The sequence below is a fragment of the Oryctolagus cuniculus genome, chromosome 7 (genome assembly GCF_964237555.1).
Source record: "Oryctolagus cuniculus chromosome 7, mOryCun1.1, whole genome shotgun sequence".
NCBI lineage: Eukaryota > Metazoa > Chordata > Mammalia > Lagomorpha > Leporidae > Oryctolagus > Oryctolagus cuniculus.
In genome coordinates this window covers 144713009-144728319 of record NC_091438.1, presented here as the reverse complement: position 1 = coordinate 144728319, position 15311 = coordinate 144713009, and the positions used below count along the sequence as shown (strand labels likewise).

Genomic DNA, 15311 nt, shown 5'->3' with positions numbered 1-15311 from the left:
ACGTATGCTGCGGCAGCCTTTTAAGTTTTAATTTTCGCTGTACACCTGGCATTTTGCCAAGTGTTTGTAAACTAGTGAGTGGGAGAGACACCCGCAGAGTGGAGAAAAACTGACAGATAGTGAGGCAGGGCCATCTGGGGGAGCTGTGGCCCACTGATGTCAGTGCCTTAGAATGCAGCTCAGACTAGAGCCCTGGATTCCCCAGGGAGCAGAGAAGGTGATGAATGGGATGGAAGGGCGGGGAGGGGATGTGAATGGAATGCTGATGGGAGTGCCTCTGCCCACCCTTCTTTCTGAGAGGAGGCTGGGGCCCAGGCATGCATGAGGAGGGAAAAGGGCCAAGACCCTGGAAGGTGGGTGTGAACACATGTACCCTGGTGCTGACCTGGGGGTGTGACAAGTGCCTGAGATGACTCATCCGCTGAGGGAGGTCTCAGCAGTGGGACATGTGCCTGGAATGGTAACTAATGGAGACAGTAATTACTGGTAGTTCTGTGCTCATCAGCTTAGAGGAACGTTTGAACCTGAGGGATGACACTGTGCTGGAGGCTTGAGAGTAGAAGCCCCTAGACTCCTAAAGTGCAACATAGGTTTGGGGCAAGGTGAACCCTGCCCTCCCAGGATTGTGCAGGCTGTGACTGGAAGCTTGTGTACACCAGAGTTACAGTGTTTAATAGGTTTACAGACAAGATCCTTGGAAAAGTCAGGAAAGCAGCCTTGACTCAAGGAGTCAGTGGAGCGGTGATGTCATGGATACATCACTCTTCTCCAAATGTACAACAAACGCAAGGAGCAACAAAACCCTCCAGTTCCCTTCTCTATGACCTGGCCTTGCAGATCCCCTACTGAGAAGGGTGAGGGAGGCTTTAAAGCCTTGGGAAAATCTTTCCCAGAGCACTCCTGGGGCATTACTGTGCTTCTGTGAGAACTGAGCACTTCCTGGTAAGAAAACGCCTCACCTGTGTCTCTGTCCACAGCGGGGTCAGGGTCTATGCAGGGGCCACAGACGCCCCAGTCCACCAGCAGTTCTATGGCAGAAGGAGGAGACCTGAAGCCACCAACTCCAGCATCCACACCACACAGCCAGATCCCCCCCTTGCCAGGCATGAGGTAAGCCAGGAGCAGGGCAGATGGTTTGGGGGACCCTGGGGCAGGGGCAGTGGAACTCCTTTGCAGCCTGCAGATAGTTCCCTGCCCTGCCTGCCCAGCCAGCTGACTCCTGCATGTCTGTGGTACGCTGGAGAAATTAGATTGTTTGGGGTATCATTGGTTTTTCTCATTCTGGAGCAGGAGCAATTCAGTTGGGATCCAGGATGCCTTTCCTGATGGAAGTGACCCCACATTCCAGAAGCGGAATTCCATGACTCCAAACCCTGGGTACCAGCCCAGTATGAATACCTCTGACATGATGGGGCGCATGTCCTACGAGCCAAATAAGGATCCTTATGGCAGCATGAGGAAAGGTGACCAGCTGCTGTTGCCTGTGTGCCTGTGGTGGGGGCTTATCTGGAGGCTGGCTCCAGGTTCTCATTGAGCTGTGCTCTGAGACAGCGTTTCCTGACCTAACCACCCTTCTTCATCGCTATCTCCTTCCTTGTTTCCCCCTCCCTGGGCTCACCTTGTTACCCCTTAAAAATTAGTACAAGGTTTTTGCTGATTGGGTCTCTGTAGAGTTGTGTTTGAACCTGTCAGGAAAGAATGAGAGCAAGAAGAGGGCCTGGGTCTTTGGAGCCAGCCCAGTATGGATTGATTGGTCAGCCTGCTGGCCTCTCCCTTTGCTCACTGCCTTCCTTTCTGCATTCAGCTCCAGGGAATGATCCCTTCATGTCCTCAGGGCAGGGCCCCAACGGTGGGATGGGTGACCCCTACAGCCGGACTGCCGGCCCTGGGCTGGGAAATGTGGCGATGGGACCACGACAGCACTATCCCTATGGAGGTCCTTATGACAGAGTGAGGTAAGCATGGCCACTGCTCTTGTCCCGCCCTGGCACCCACTGCTCCAGCCATGATGCCCTCGAACTCAAACCACTGCTCTAATTTTGTCCAGGACGGAGCCTGGACTCGGGCCTGAGGGAAGCATGGGCACGGGGGGCCCCCAGCCGAATCTTATGCCTTCCACCCCAGACTCGGGGATGTACTCTCCCAGCCGCTACCCTCCACAGCAGCAGCAGCAGCAGCAACGGTGAGTGCAGCCTGGTGCGAGGGGGGCTGCGGCACTGGCTCGGCCCTCGCCTGCCCTCATCCTCAGTCTCTCTCCTGCAGACATGATTCCTATGGCAATCAGTTCTCCACCCAAGGCACCCCTTCCGGCAACCCCTTCCCCAGCCAGCAGACCACAATGTATCAGCAGCAGCAGCAGGTGAGGAGGGAAGCTGGGAATGGGTTCCCTTCACAGCCACCCTGTGGAAGTCTAAGAGCTGGTTTGGGTAGCTGGGTGTCCTCTCGCCCAACTAGCCAGTTCTGCCTGAAGAGCCGGGTCCTCAGTCTGGTCCCCCCAGTCCTCCAAAAGGGCTAGAAAGGGACTTGATTTTGATTTTTGAAGTTTTGCACGTTTTTTAACTTGGAGACTAGCGAGGAAGAAAGAGTGGTGGTTTCTTTGAGAAACAACTTAAGAAGATGCTTTGTAAAAGTGATTCCTTGTTCTCTTGGAGTCTTGAGTGCTCTCTTCTGAAGCGACAGATATAAGCCGAGTGTCCAGGTGTAGCATCCTAGCATCTGTGGGTTTTGTGTCTCTGGGGGCAGAGTATTAACTTTCCCTCTGCTTATCTCTTTTAGAATTATAAGCGGCCAATGGATGGCACATACGGCCCTCCTGCCAAGCGGCATGAAGGGGAAATGTACAGTGTGCCGTACAGCACTGGGCAGGGGCAGCCTCAGCAGCAGCAGTTGCCCCCAGCCCAGGCCCAGTCTGCCAGCCAGCAGCAAGCTGCCCAGCCTTCCCCTCAGCAAGATGTGTACAACCAGTACGGCAATGCCTATCCTGCCACTGCCACCGCTGCTACTGAGCGCCGACCAACAGGCGGTCCCCAGAACCAATTTCCATTCCAATTTGGCCGAGACCGTGTCTCTGCACCCCCTGGCTCCAGTGCCCAGCAGAACATGCCACCACAAATGATGGGCGGTCCCATACAGGCATCAGCTGAGGTTGCTCAGCAAGGCACCATGTGGCAGGGGCGTAATGACATGACCTATAATTATGCCAACAGGCAGAGCACGGGCTCTGCCCCCCAGGGCCCCACGTATCATGGTGTGAACCGAACAGATGAAATGCTGCACACGGATCAGAGGGCCAACCACGAAGGCCCGTGGCCTTCCCATGGCACACGCCAGCCCCCATATGGTCCCTCTGCCCCCGTGCCTCCCATGACAAGGCCCCCACCGTCTAACTACCAGCCCCCGCCAAGCATGCAGAATCACATTCCTCAGGTATCCAGTCCCGCCCCCCTGCCTCGGCCAATGGAGAACCGCACCTCTCCCAGCAAGTCTCCGTTCCTGCACTCTGGGATGAAAATGCAGAAGGCAGGTCCACCAGTGCCTGCCTCGCACATAGCACCTGCCCCTGTGCAGCCCCCCCTGATTCGGCGGGACATCACGTTCCCACCTGGCTCTGTTGAAGCCACACAGCCTGTGTTGAAGCAGCGAAGGCGGCTCACAATGAAAGACATTGGTAAGGAGAACTCCCTGCCTGGGTTGCTTAATCTGCCCCTTCCCACCTTGTCCGTTGTTTCTGCAAGCCTCATATTCTGGATAAGGTTGTATCTGGTCCAGTGTTGACTAAAAACCACAGAACTTGGGGTAAGGAAGAACTAAGCTGATGCCAGGTTCAAGGCCTTGCCATGCAGCGATGCCCCAGGGAGCTTAGACGCTGTGAGAGGCAGGTGTGTGTCATCTCTGGGTGAACCACCTTCCACCTCGTATGTCTCCAGAGTAGCCTGACTGATGGGGCAGCCCTGGGGTTGCCTCCAGCCAACCTGGGCTTGGTGGATGGACGACACAGAGGTTTATTTCAGGAACCCCGGAGGCATGGCGGGTAATGATGTCCCTCAAGTCTGGGCTCCTGGCAGAGAGCACGTGGGCATTAGACACCATTAACATCCTTCTGTATGACGACAACAGCATCATGACCTTCAATCTCAGCCAGGTGAGTACAGATTGCAAGGGCCCAAGGTCCTCTTCACACAGGTTAATACTAAATGGTACGGGGATGAAGCAGATGCCAGCCCATGTGGCCTGCCTCTCTCAGCCATCTTCTTGCTGGTATGCTGCTGTTTCTCTTGCCACTGGACACTGGCTCAGGACATTGAGAGCAGTAACAATTTGTGTATTCTATGTAAGAGACAATTACTGGTATTGGTTAAAGAAAAACTTGATGTTGGTGAGGATGCCATATTTTCTAGACCTGAGCAGAACTGAGCAGAGCAATTTCCCTGCTTTTCCCTCTCTCGCTTCTCCTCTTGAGCAGAAGAGGTCTTTGTTGATGCCAGGAGAGAGACAGAGAGAAAGGTGTTCCTTCCGTTGGTTCATCCCCCCAAGTAGCCACACAGCCAGTGCATTGCGGCTGGCGCGCTGCGCCTATCCGAAGCCAGGAGTCAGGTGCCTCCCCCTGGTCTCCCATGGGGTGCAGGGCCCAAGGACTTGGGCCATCCTCCACTGCACTCCCGGGCCACAGCAGAGAGCTGGACTGGAAGAGGAGCAACCGGGACAGAACCGGCACCTCGGGCAGAGGATTAGCCTAGTGAGCCGCAGCGCCGGCCCTTTGTTTGTTTGTTTGTTTTTTAGGAGCTGCTTGTTTTAAATGATCATCTTTGCTTTCATTTTACTTGAAAAGCAGAGGGACAAAGACAGATAGACGTCATCTATCTGCTGATTCATTCCCCAGATTCCACAATAGCCGGGGCTGGGCCAGGCTGAAGCTGGGAGACCTGGAGCCTCCATCCGAGCCTCCCCTGTGGGTAGCAGGAACCCAAGTACTTAAGCCATCCCTGCTGCCTCCCAGGGTGCAGTCGCAGGAAGCTGGATGGGAAGCAGAGTTGGGACTCAAACCAGGCACTTCACTGTGGGCTGTGGGTGTGGGCATCCCAGATGGAGCATAACCACTGTGCCCAGCTGCTGCCCACTTCCTCCCACACCCCATGCTTTTGTCCGTTTCTGAAAGGTGCTTGCACATTTGATTCTGCAGACCAGCACGTGCACCTTGAGTTTTCCCAGTAGCTGGGAAGAGTTTGTGCTGCACCATCCTACTCTTTGTTTTGATAGTCTTTAGTACCTACCATCTTGTTGATCAGGGAGCTGATGGGGCATTGTTACTGGTGGTGACTGCTTACTGTGCCCTCACTTTTTGGCAGACCATTAATAATTTGTTTCGTGTCATCCTCAGAGCAGGCCATGTAGTAAATAGTAAATGAACTCAGTCTCATCCTGCCCAGTGGGATACTTCCGATTCCAAAGCCTGACTTGATTCTCATTGTATGATATCGCTCCCCATGAGAAAGTAAAGGAACAATTCTGATGGAGCAATTTCCATGTGCCAGGCGTTTAACATATTCCATTCGACCTCAGAGCAACCCTTGTAAACTTTTAGGAATATTGATCATTTCATACAGCTAGCTAGTTCCTGGAAAAAACAGATTTCAAACTTAGATCTTTCTGATCCAAAAGCCTGTATTTTTTTCCACTCTGCTGCAGCCAAAGAGTAATTTGACTGGAGATTAATGTTTTCTTTTAGAGGTGTATGGCCTGTATAAAAGATCCAAGCTGGAATTTGGGTCTCCTTAGCATTGGCTCAGACCAGCGTTTAGAGCTGAAGCCTTATCCCACTGCAAGGTTCATGGAGGTGTACCTCCTGGAACGTCGGGGAGTTTGGAGAGGAGCGTACATACGTCTGTCCACACTGCACTCTCTTCTCTTAGCTCCTGTTGAAGGAGATCATCCCTCTGTGCTGTGTAGCTTGGGCTCAACTTGGTAGTGGCCTGTGGCGAGTGTCACAGGAAAGACAGTTGTGGTGTCCATTGAGTAGGAAAACCAGCCTGATGAAGAAAAGCAAAAGAGTGGTTGGGAAACAGAGACAGAGACGGGAGGCTCTGGCGGGTGAGGTGCGGTGCTGCTGGCTGGCGTTTCCCTGCCACTGGAGGCAGGCGAGTGTGCAGGTGGTGTGGGCGGGAGGCCTGGGGGACTAAGATAAACAGCCTGCGCTGTGGAAAGCCTCGGGAAGGGAGCAGCTCTGCCCTCCCCGTGATAGTCACATGACCTCAAAGGAAAGGGGAGGGGAAGCCGCGTCAGGGGGTGTCTCACGTCAAGGATTCTCTTTGTAGGACATTGTTCTCCCTTAATTTACTTCCTGTTCTTTCTCTTCTAGCTCCCAGGGTTACTAGAGCTCCTTGTGGAATATTTCCGACGATGCCTGATCGAGATCTTTGGCATTTTAAAGGAGTATGAGGTGGGTGACCCAGGACAGAGAACACTACTGGACCCTGGGAGATTCAGCAAGGTGTCTAGTCCAGCCCCCATGGAGGGGGACGAGGACGACGAAGAACTTCTAGGTCCTAAACTAGAGGAGGAAGACGAGGAGGAAGTTGCTGAAAATGATGAGGAGCTGGCCTTTTCAGGCAAGGACAGGCCGGCCTCGGAGAATAACGAGGAGAAGCTGATGAGCAAGTTTGACAGACTTCCGGTGAAGGTCGCACAGAAGAACGACCCGTTTGTGGTGGACTGCTCAGACAAGCTTGGGCGCGTGCAGGAGTTTGACAGCGGCCTGCTCCACTGGCGGATCGGCGGGGGGGACACCACCGAGCACATTCAGACCCACTTTGAGAGCAAGACGGAGCTGCTGCCTTCACGGCCTCATGCCCCCTGCCCTGCGGCGCCCCGGAAACATGTCACAACAGTAGAGGGTACGCCTGGGACAGCAGAACAGGAGGGGCCCCCACCTGATGGCCCCCCCGAGAAACGGATCACAGCTACTATGGATGACATGCTGTCCACACGGTCCAGCACGCTGACCGAGGAGGGAGCCAAGAGTGCAGAGGCCACCAAGGAAAGCAGCAAGTTTCCATTCGGCATTAGCCCAGCACAGAGCCACCGGAACATCAAGATCCTAGAGGACGAGCCCCACAGTAAGGATGAGACCCCACTGTGCACCCTTCTCGACTGGCAGGATTCCCTTGCCAAGCGCTGCGTCTGTGTCTCCAATACTATCCGAAGCCTGTCGTTTGTGCCAGGCAACGACTTTGAGATGTCTAAACACCCAGGGCTGCTGCTCATCCTGGGCAAGCTGATCCTGCTGCACCACAAGCACCCAGAACGGAAGCAGGCACCACTAACTTACGAGAAGGAGGAGGAACAGGACCAAGGGGTGAGCTGTAACAAAGTGGAGTGGTGGTGGGACTGCTTGGAGATGCTCCGGGAAAACACCTTGGTCACACTCGCCAACATCTCGGGGCAGTTGGACCTCTCCCCATACCCCGAGAGCATTTGCCTGCCTGTCCTGGACGGACTCCTGCACTGGGCAGTTTGCCCTTCAGCTGAAGCCCAGGACCCCTTCTCCACCCTGGGCCCCAATGCCGTCCTCTCCCCCCAGAGACTGGTCTTGGAAACCCTCAGCAAACTCAGCATCCAGGACAACAATGTGGACCTGATCCTGGCCACACCCCCCTTCAGCCGCCTGGAGAAATTGTATAGCACCATGGTGCGCTTCCTCAGTGACCGAAAGAACCCGGTGTGCCGGGAGATGGCCGTGGTACTGCTGGCCAACCTGGCGCAGGGGGACAGCCTGGCAGCCCGCGCCATCGCCGTGCAGAAGGGCAGCATCGGCAACCTCCTGGGCTTCCTGGAGGACAGCCTCGCTGCCACCCAGTTCCAGCAGAGCCAGGCCAGCCTCCTCCACATGCAGAACCCGCCCTTTGAGCCAACGAGCGTGGACATGATGCGGCGGGCTGCCCGCGCGCTGCTCGCCCTGGCCAAGGTTGATGAGAACCACTCGGAGTTCACGCTGTACGAGTCACGGCTGTTGGACATCTCGGTGTCACCGTTGATGAACTCACTGGTTTCACAGGTCATTTGTGATGTACTGTTTCTGATTGGCCAGTCATGACAGCCGTGGGACACCTCCCCCCTGTGTGTGTGTGCGTGTGTGGAAAACTTAGAAACTGACTGTTGCCCTTTATTTATGCAAAACCACCTCAGAATCCAGTTTACCCTGTGCTGTCCAGCTTCTCCCTGGGGAAAAAAGTCTCTCCTGTTCTCTTACCTCCTCCTCCCCTGCCCCCCACCCCCACCTTTCTGTTCCTTGCCCTCACCTTAAACCCCTCAGGACCCCACCCTATTTGAAAAGACAAAGCTCTGCCTACATAGAAGACTTTTTTTATTTTAACCAAAGTTACTGTTGTTTACAGTGAGTTTGGGGAAAAAAATAAAATAAAACTGGCTTTCCCGGTCCTTGCATCAACGGGATGCCACATTTCATAACTGTTTTTAATGGTTAAAAAAAAAAGGAAAAAAATACAAAAAAAACTCTGAAGGACAAAAAAGGTGACTGCTGAACTGTGTGGTTTATTGTTGTACATTCACAATCTTGCAGGAGCCGAGAAGCTGGCAGTTGTGGACAGACTGTTCACTGGAGAGGCCTGTGCAGTAGAGTGTAGACCCTTTCATGTACTGTACTGTACACCTGATACTGTAAACATACTGTAATAATAATGTCTCACACGGAAACGAGAGAAACGCTGGGTCAGCAGCAAGCTGTAGTTTTTAAAAATGTTTTTAGTTAAACGTTGAGGAGAAAAAAAAAAAAAGGCTTTTCCCCCAAAGTATCATGTGTGAACCTACAACACCCTGACCTCTTTCTCTCCTCCTCGATTGTATGAATAACCCCGAGATCACCTCTTAGAACTGGTTTTAACCTTTAGCTGCAGCGGCCACGCTGCCACGTGTGTATATATATGACGTTGTACATTGCACATACCCTTGGATCCCCACAGGTTGGTCCCCTCCCGGCTGCCCCTTTCTAGTATGACGAGTTAACAAGTTGGTGACCTGCACAAAGCGAGACACAGCTATTTAATCTCTTGCCAGACATCGCCCTTCTTGGCGCGATGCTGTACAGGTCTCTGTAAAAAGTCCTTGCTGTCTCAGCAGCCAATCAACTTATAGTTTATTATTTTCTGGGTTTTTGTTTTGTTTTGTTTTCTTTCTAATCGAGGTGTGAAAAAGTTCTAGGTTCAGTTGAAGTTCCTGATGAAGAAACACAATTGAGATTTTTTCAGTGATAAAATCTGCATATTTGTATTTCAACAATGTAGCTAAAACTTGATGTAAATTCCTCCTTTTTTTCCTTTTTTGGCTTAATGAATATCATTTATTCAGTATGAAATCTTTATACTATATGTTCCACGTGTTAAGAATAAATGTACATTAAATCTTGGTAAGACTTTTGTGAGGCTTTTTATTGTCAAGCAGTTTAAAAACTTGGGCTTGGGCGCGAGGGTGGGGGGCTGAGCTTGTCTTGTTCTTGAAACCAGCTTTATTGTGCTCTCCCAAACGTGGGCTCCTGGACGCTGTCACAGCTCCAGCAGTGTCAGTCTCGGGAGAGGAAAGTTCTAAGGCAGCTTGGTTTGCAGGTGGAAATTCTGGGCATGAGAACGTATTAGCTCTTCGAAGTAAAATGAGTTTAATTAGGAATTGACGATAGTCTTAAAAAACAACAAAAAAACTTTTGGAAGTGGTTGGCAGAGAGGCCATCTCCGTTTTCTTAGAAGTTTCTTAGAAAACAACAAGACAACCTTTATGTGCGGGCAGCCTCCAGCTTAATCACTTGCGGGTCCCCAAACTGGCTCTTGCTCCTGACTGCAGACTGGAGCGCGTCAGCTGCCTCGTCATCCCCACCTGGAAGTTTAATCTGAACATGCACGGGTTAAAATGCCCTGTCTTCCCCCACTTAGAAATCTGTTTTCTCTGGGGCCAGCGCTTTGGCTCGCTTAGTTAATCCTCCACCTGTGGCGCCGGCATCCCATATGAGAGCCAGGTTCTAGTCCTGCTTGCTCCTCTTCCAGTCTAGCTCTCTGCTGTGGCCCGGGAAGGCAGCGGAGGATGCCCCAGGTACTTGGGCCCCTGCACTCGCATGGAAGGCTGGGAGGAAGCACCTGGCTCCTGGCTTCAGGTCGGCACAGCGATGGCCGTAGCAGCCATTTAGGGGGTGAACCAATGGGAGGAAGACCTTTGTCTCTCACTGTCTAACTCTGTCAAAAGAAGTTAAAAAAAAAAAAAAAAAGAAAAAAGAAATCTGTTTTCTCAGCAAATGACAACTCCATCCTTGCATTGTTTGGCAAAAAAAAAAAAAAAATCCTTAGCTCCATTCATTTCTGCATCCTGTCAACAGCCTAATGAAAGTAATCTTCAGCCATCACCACTAGTTGCAGACACTGTCATGCCTTTCCTGAATTCTTGAAAATCTCTCCAAACTGGCTGCCTTGCTGCTGCTTTCCCTGGTTGAACATTTTCTCAACATAGCAACCTTTTTAAACCTAAGATCGGGGGCTGGCGCTGTGGGCACAGCAGGCTAAGCCACCGCCTGCAGTGCTAGCATCCCATACGGGCACTGGTTCAAGACCTGGCCTCTCCACTTCTGATCCAGCTCTCTGCTATGGCCTGGGAAAGCAGGAGAGGATGGTCCAAGTGCTTGGGCCCCTGCACCCACGTGGGAGACCCAGAAGAAGCTCCTAGCTTCCCAGTGGTCCAGCTTTGGTTTGTTGTGTCCATCTAGAGAGTGGACCGGGAGATGGAAGATCTTTTGATCTCTGTCTCTCCCTTCCTCCAACTGCCTTTCAAGTAAATAAATAAGGCCAGTGCCGTGGCTCATTAGGCTAATCCTCCGCCTGTGGCGCCGGCACCCCAGGTTCTAGTCCTGGTTGCTCCTCTTCCAGTCCAGCTCTCCTGCCTGGGAGGGCAGTGGAGGATGGCCCAAGTGCTTGGGTCCTGCACCCACATGGGAGACTGGGAGGAAGCACCCGGCTCCTGGCTTCAGATCAGTGCAGCGCTGGCTGTAGCGGCCATTTGGGGGGGTGAGCCAATGGAAGGAAGACCTCTCCTCACTGTCTATAACTCTGTCTCTCTCACTGTCTAACTCTGGCAAAAATAAAAAAAGTAAATAAATCTTTAAAACAAAAATCCAGGATGAAACTCCTTCAGTGCTTCTTGCTCTGAGTTGGATCCTTAGGATGGCCTGCAAGGCCTCCGTGTCCTTGCTTTACCACTACCTTTGTGGTGCCGTCTTCTCTTCCCCAGTCCTCCCTCCACCATGCAAGGCTGTTTGCACCTGGGATCTTCGTGCTCTCTGATCCCTCTACCCAGGATCCTCATTCACCAGGTATCTGCGTGGCTCGAGTCCTCGTCTTCGTCAGGTCTTTGTTCTGCTGTCTGTGAGTGAGGCTTTCCCCAAATGCCCACAACAGCCAGTACAGAGCAGGCTGAAGATAGAGCTGGGAACTCACTCTGGGGATCCCACGTGGTGGTAGGGACCTCAGTGTTGAACCACCATCAGCTGCCTTCCAGAGTGTGGGCCTGCAGGAAGCTGGAGCAGAAGCAGAGCCCGGGACATGAACCCAGGGATGTGGCGGGGTGGGTTCAGGTGTTTCAACTGGCATCAACCACTGCACCAAACTCCTGCTCTACCACCTTATTTAAAATAGCAGTCACTGCTGCCCTGCCTTATTTCCCTTTTCTGCCTTTTTTCTTTTTTCTTAAGATTTAATTCGAAAGGGCGACAGAAAAAGGAGAGGTAGAGTCTTCTGTCTGCTGCTTCACTCCCCAAATGGCCATGACAGCTGGGGCTGGGCCAGGCCAAATCCAGAAGCCAGGAACTCCCAGGTCTCCCGTGTGAGTGGCCAGGATCCAAGCAGTCGGGCCATCTTCTGCCTTCCCAGGTGCACCAACAGGAAGCTGGAGTTGGGGGTGGGAGTATTTATTTACTTATGTATTTATTTGAAAGGCAAAGTTAACAGAGCGGGAGACAGGTCTTCCATCTGATGGCTTACTCCCCAGGTGGCTGGAATGGCTGGGCTGGGCCAAGCTGAAGCCTGGAGCTTCTTCAGGTTCTCCCACTTGGATGCAGGGGCCCAAGCGTTGGGCCATCCTCCGCTGCTTTCTCAAGAGCATTATCAGGGAGCTGGATCAGAAGTAGAGCAGCCTGATCTTGAACTGGTGCCCATGTGGGATGCCGACACTGCAGGCGGAGGATTAACCTTTTATGCCATAGCACTGGCCCCAGGGGTAGGGGTGGGGGTCTTGAATCTGCATTTATTTTTTATTTTTATTTTTTAAATGTTTATTTACTTATTTACTTGAAAGGCAGAGTTATATAGAGAGAGGAGAGGCAGAGAGAGAGGGGTCTTCCATCCGTGGGTTCACTCCCCAGTGGGCCACAATGGCCACAGCTGCACAGATCTGAAGCCAGGAGCCAGGAGCTTCTTCCGGGTCTCCCACATGGGTGCAGGGGCCCAAGCACCTGGGCCATCTTCTGCTTTCCCAGGCCACAGCAGCGAGCTGGATCGGAAATGGAGCAGCCGGGATTTGGACCAGTGCCCATATGGGATGCCGGCACTGCAAGCAGTGGCTTTACCTACTACAACACAGCGTTCAGTGGCCCTGCACATTTTTTTTTCTAAGATTTTATTTGTTTGAGAGGTAGAGTTACAGACAGAGAAAGGGAGAGACAGGTCTTCTAGTTCACTCCCCAGATGGCCACAACGGCTGGAGCTGAGCTGATCCAAAGCAAGGAGCCAGGTGCTTCTGGGTCTCCCACATGGGTGTGGGGGCCCAAGCACTTAGGCCATCCTCTGCTGCTTTCCCAGACCATAGCAGAGAGCTGGGTCGAAAAGGTAAAGGCAGGACTAGGACCAGTGCCCATATGGGATGCCAGTGCCACAAGCAGAGGCTTAGCCCACTATGCCACAGTGTCAACCCCTTGATTCTGCATTTTGATATGGGATGCTGGCATAGGCTGCAGCTTAACCTCTGTGCCACTACGCTGGCCCCTCTGCCTTATTGTTAAAGCACTTGTTACCATGCAGCCTATCATAGATTATCATTCCACCTGTTGTCTTGTTCTATAATTGTGAGGGTTAGGGAGAGGGGTTGTTTTGTTCACTGCTGCATCCCTGTCCCAACAGGCATCCTGGCACATAGTATCTACTTAAGAAGTAGTAGTTGAGGCCGGCGCCGCGGCTCACTAGGCTAATCCTCCGCCTAGCGGCGCCGGCACACCGGGTTCTAGTCCCGGTCGGGGCGCCGGATTCTGTCCCGGTGGCCCCTCTTCCAGGCCAGCCCTCTGCTGTGGCCAGGGAGTGCAGTGGAGGATGGCCCAGGTGCTTGGGCCCTGCACCCCATGGGAGACCAGGAAAAGCACCTGGCTCCTGGCTCCTGCCATCGGATCAGCGCGGTGCGCCGGCCGCAGCGCACCGGCCGCGGCGGCCATTGGAGGGTGAACCAATGGCAAAGGAAGACCTTTCTCTCTGTCTCTCTCACTGTCCACTCTGCCTGTCAAAAAAAAAAAAAAAAAAAAAAAAAAAGAAGTAGTAGTTGAATGAAATCACAGGTGTTGGTTGGATACAGTTGCTTTTATAAGGTTCATAACACAACACATAGCATCTCTGTCCAATTAGGGAAGTGGAGAAACCTCCAGTTTTGGGTTTTCTCAGGAGAAATCAAGCAGGCACAGAAAACATTACCCTGAACACCTGGAGGAAGTTTTCTAGAGACAACCCACCTCTGTGCTGGAAACAATAAATTCCAAAGAATCAGCAGCGGCCCCGTGCCCGGGAGCCCAGTGCGCCTGCTCCCACTTGACAGATGAGGAAAGAGGCCGAGAAGGGAGAGGTCTGCTCCAGCCCATACACGAAGCAAGGCCCACCTGACCTGAGGCCCACGCTCATCCCAGGGCACCTGCTCTCGGGACGGGACAGCAATGCGGCCGCCGAGCTCATCAAACAAGATTGGCTTCTGTGGTATTTGGCATGAGGTGAAATTGTCCCAAGAATTTCAATCAAGTGTTCATCAAAGTAAGTATGGCCATTCATATTTGGGCAAGAGACAGGAATGAATAATTACTACTTCTCTGTTGAGACAGAAAACCCTCTGTGAACCAAGACACTTTCCTAGGACTCTTTAGGGAAAAAAAAAAAAAAAAAAAAAAAAACGAAATGGGAAGCTTTTCCTATCTACACTTGGCTAAGCAGTATTGCCTAGTATTGCCTATGGCCATTTTTGCCCTGGGCCTTTTGAGCTCCATTTTCTGGTCTAGAAAATGCATTTCCAGGCAGCGTGGAGAGCATTACCTAGGAGCTCGGTTTCCTGGGTTCCTTTCTTAGGCTCTCCTGCAATGCAGGCGGAGCCCAGCCTGGTCTCCAGTTACTGACTGGAGTTACCAGGGGCCAGGAGAACGCCTGGCCACTGAGCTGTGAGTAATTCGCTTTTGAGAAGTAAATAGAACCTCTCCAGTAGAGAACTCAGGGGTGTGGCCAGTTCTTTTCCCAGGCTCCTCCCTCCCCACCACTCCAAATGACCTTAACCTTCTTTCACAGCTGAACAGCAGCCAAGTCCAGCCTAAACAATACTCTCAACCTCATTGGCTGTTTTTGCCTTGTAGTCACTGCCACCCCCAAGTGACCAAGGCCTTCCCACTGGGCCTCTCGGTGGAGTCGAGGTTTTTTAAGCCCTGAACGGCAAACACTAAAGGAAGGGTTACAGGTGCCCGTGGGTTATAAAGGATCAATTGGACAGGACAGCCTCTCAGTCCGGGGACAGATGGACGTCAGAGGCCAACAAGGATGGTTCTGGTGAACATCTCCAATCTGATTAACGTCACCTCAGGTTTCAGGATGGATATAAATATCATTCAGCTTTCTTAGAAACTGCCCTGGAGTGTCCATTTATTCCCAACAAAAACAAGTAAAGTTCTGGTAAGGCATACCTGCCAGTCATCACGGGCATCAGCTCTGCCTGCGAACAGCTGATAATTACAGGAACCAAAGGTCAGTGTGGGGTCCGGTGCTATGGCATTGTGGGTAAAGCTGCTGCCTGCAGCACTGGCATCCCATGTGGACACCGGTTCAAGTCCTGGCTGCTCCACTTCCAATCCAGCTCTCTGCTATGGTCTGAGAAAGCAGTAGAAGATGACCCAAGTCCCACCCAGTGGGAGACCTGGAAGAAGCTCCTGATCCTGGCTTTGGATTGGCCCAGCTCCAGCTGTTGCGGCCATTTTGGGGGTGAACCAGCAGATGGAAGACCTTTCTCTCTGTCTCTCCCTCTCTCTCTCTTTAACT

The 15311-nt window shown here is 52.4% G+C and overlaps 1 protein-coding gene across 3 annotated transcripts in view; it reads left to right on the top strand.

Annotated features, from left to right (window-relative positions):
- Nucleotides 1-9422, top strand: part of ARID1A (AT-rich interaction domain 1A) — a 90848-nt gene extending 81426 nt beyond the window's left edge. For 2 of the 3 annotated variants that reach the window (XM_008265899.4, XM_051856816.2), the window contains exons 13-20: nt 978-1110; nt 1288-1463; nt 1805-1955; nt 2048-2182; nt 2263-2359; nt 2776-3667; nt 4011-4141; nt 6356-9422. In XM_008265899.4, the coding sequence (XP_008264121.3) occupies nt 978-1110; nt 1288-1463; nt 1805-1955; nt 2048-2182; nt 2263-2359; nt 2776-3667; nt 4011-4141; nt 6356-8089 (3449 nt within the window). In that variant the 3' untranslated portion in view covers nt 8090-9422. The remainder of the gene's footprint in view (nt 1-977; nt 1111-1287; nt 1464-1804; nt 1956-2047; nt 2183-2262; nt 2360-2775; nt 3668-4010; nt 4142-6355) is intronic. The other variant, XM_051856814.2, reaches the window with a different exon arrangement.
- Nucleotides 9423-15311: the final 5889 nt, after the last annotated feature.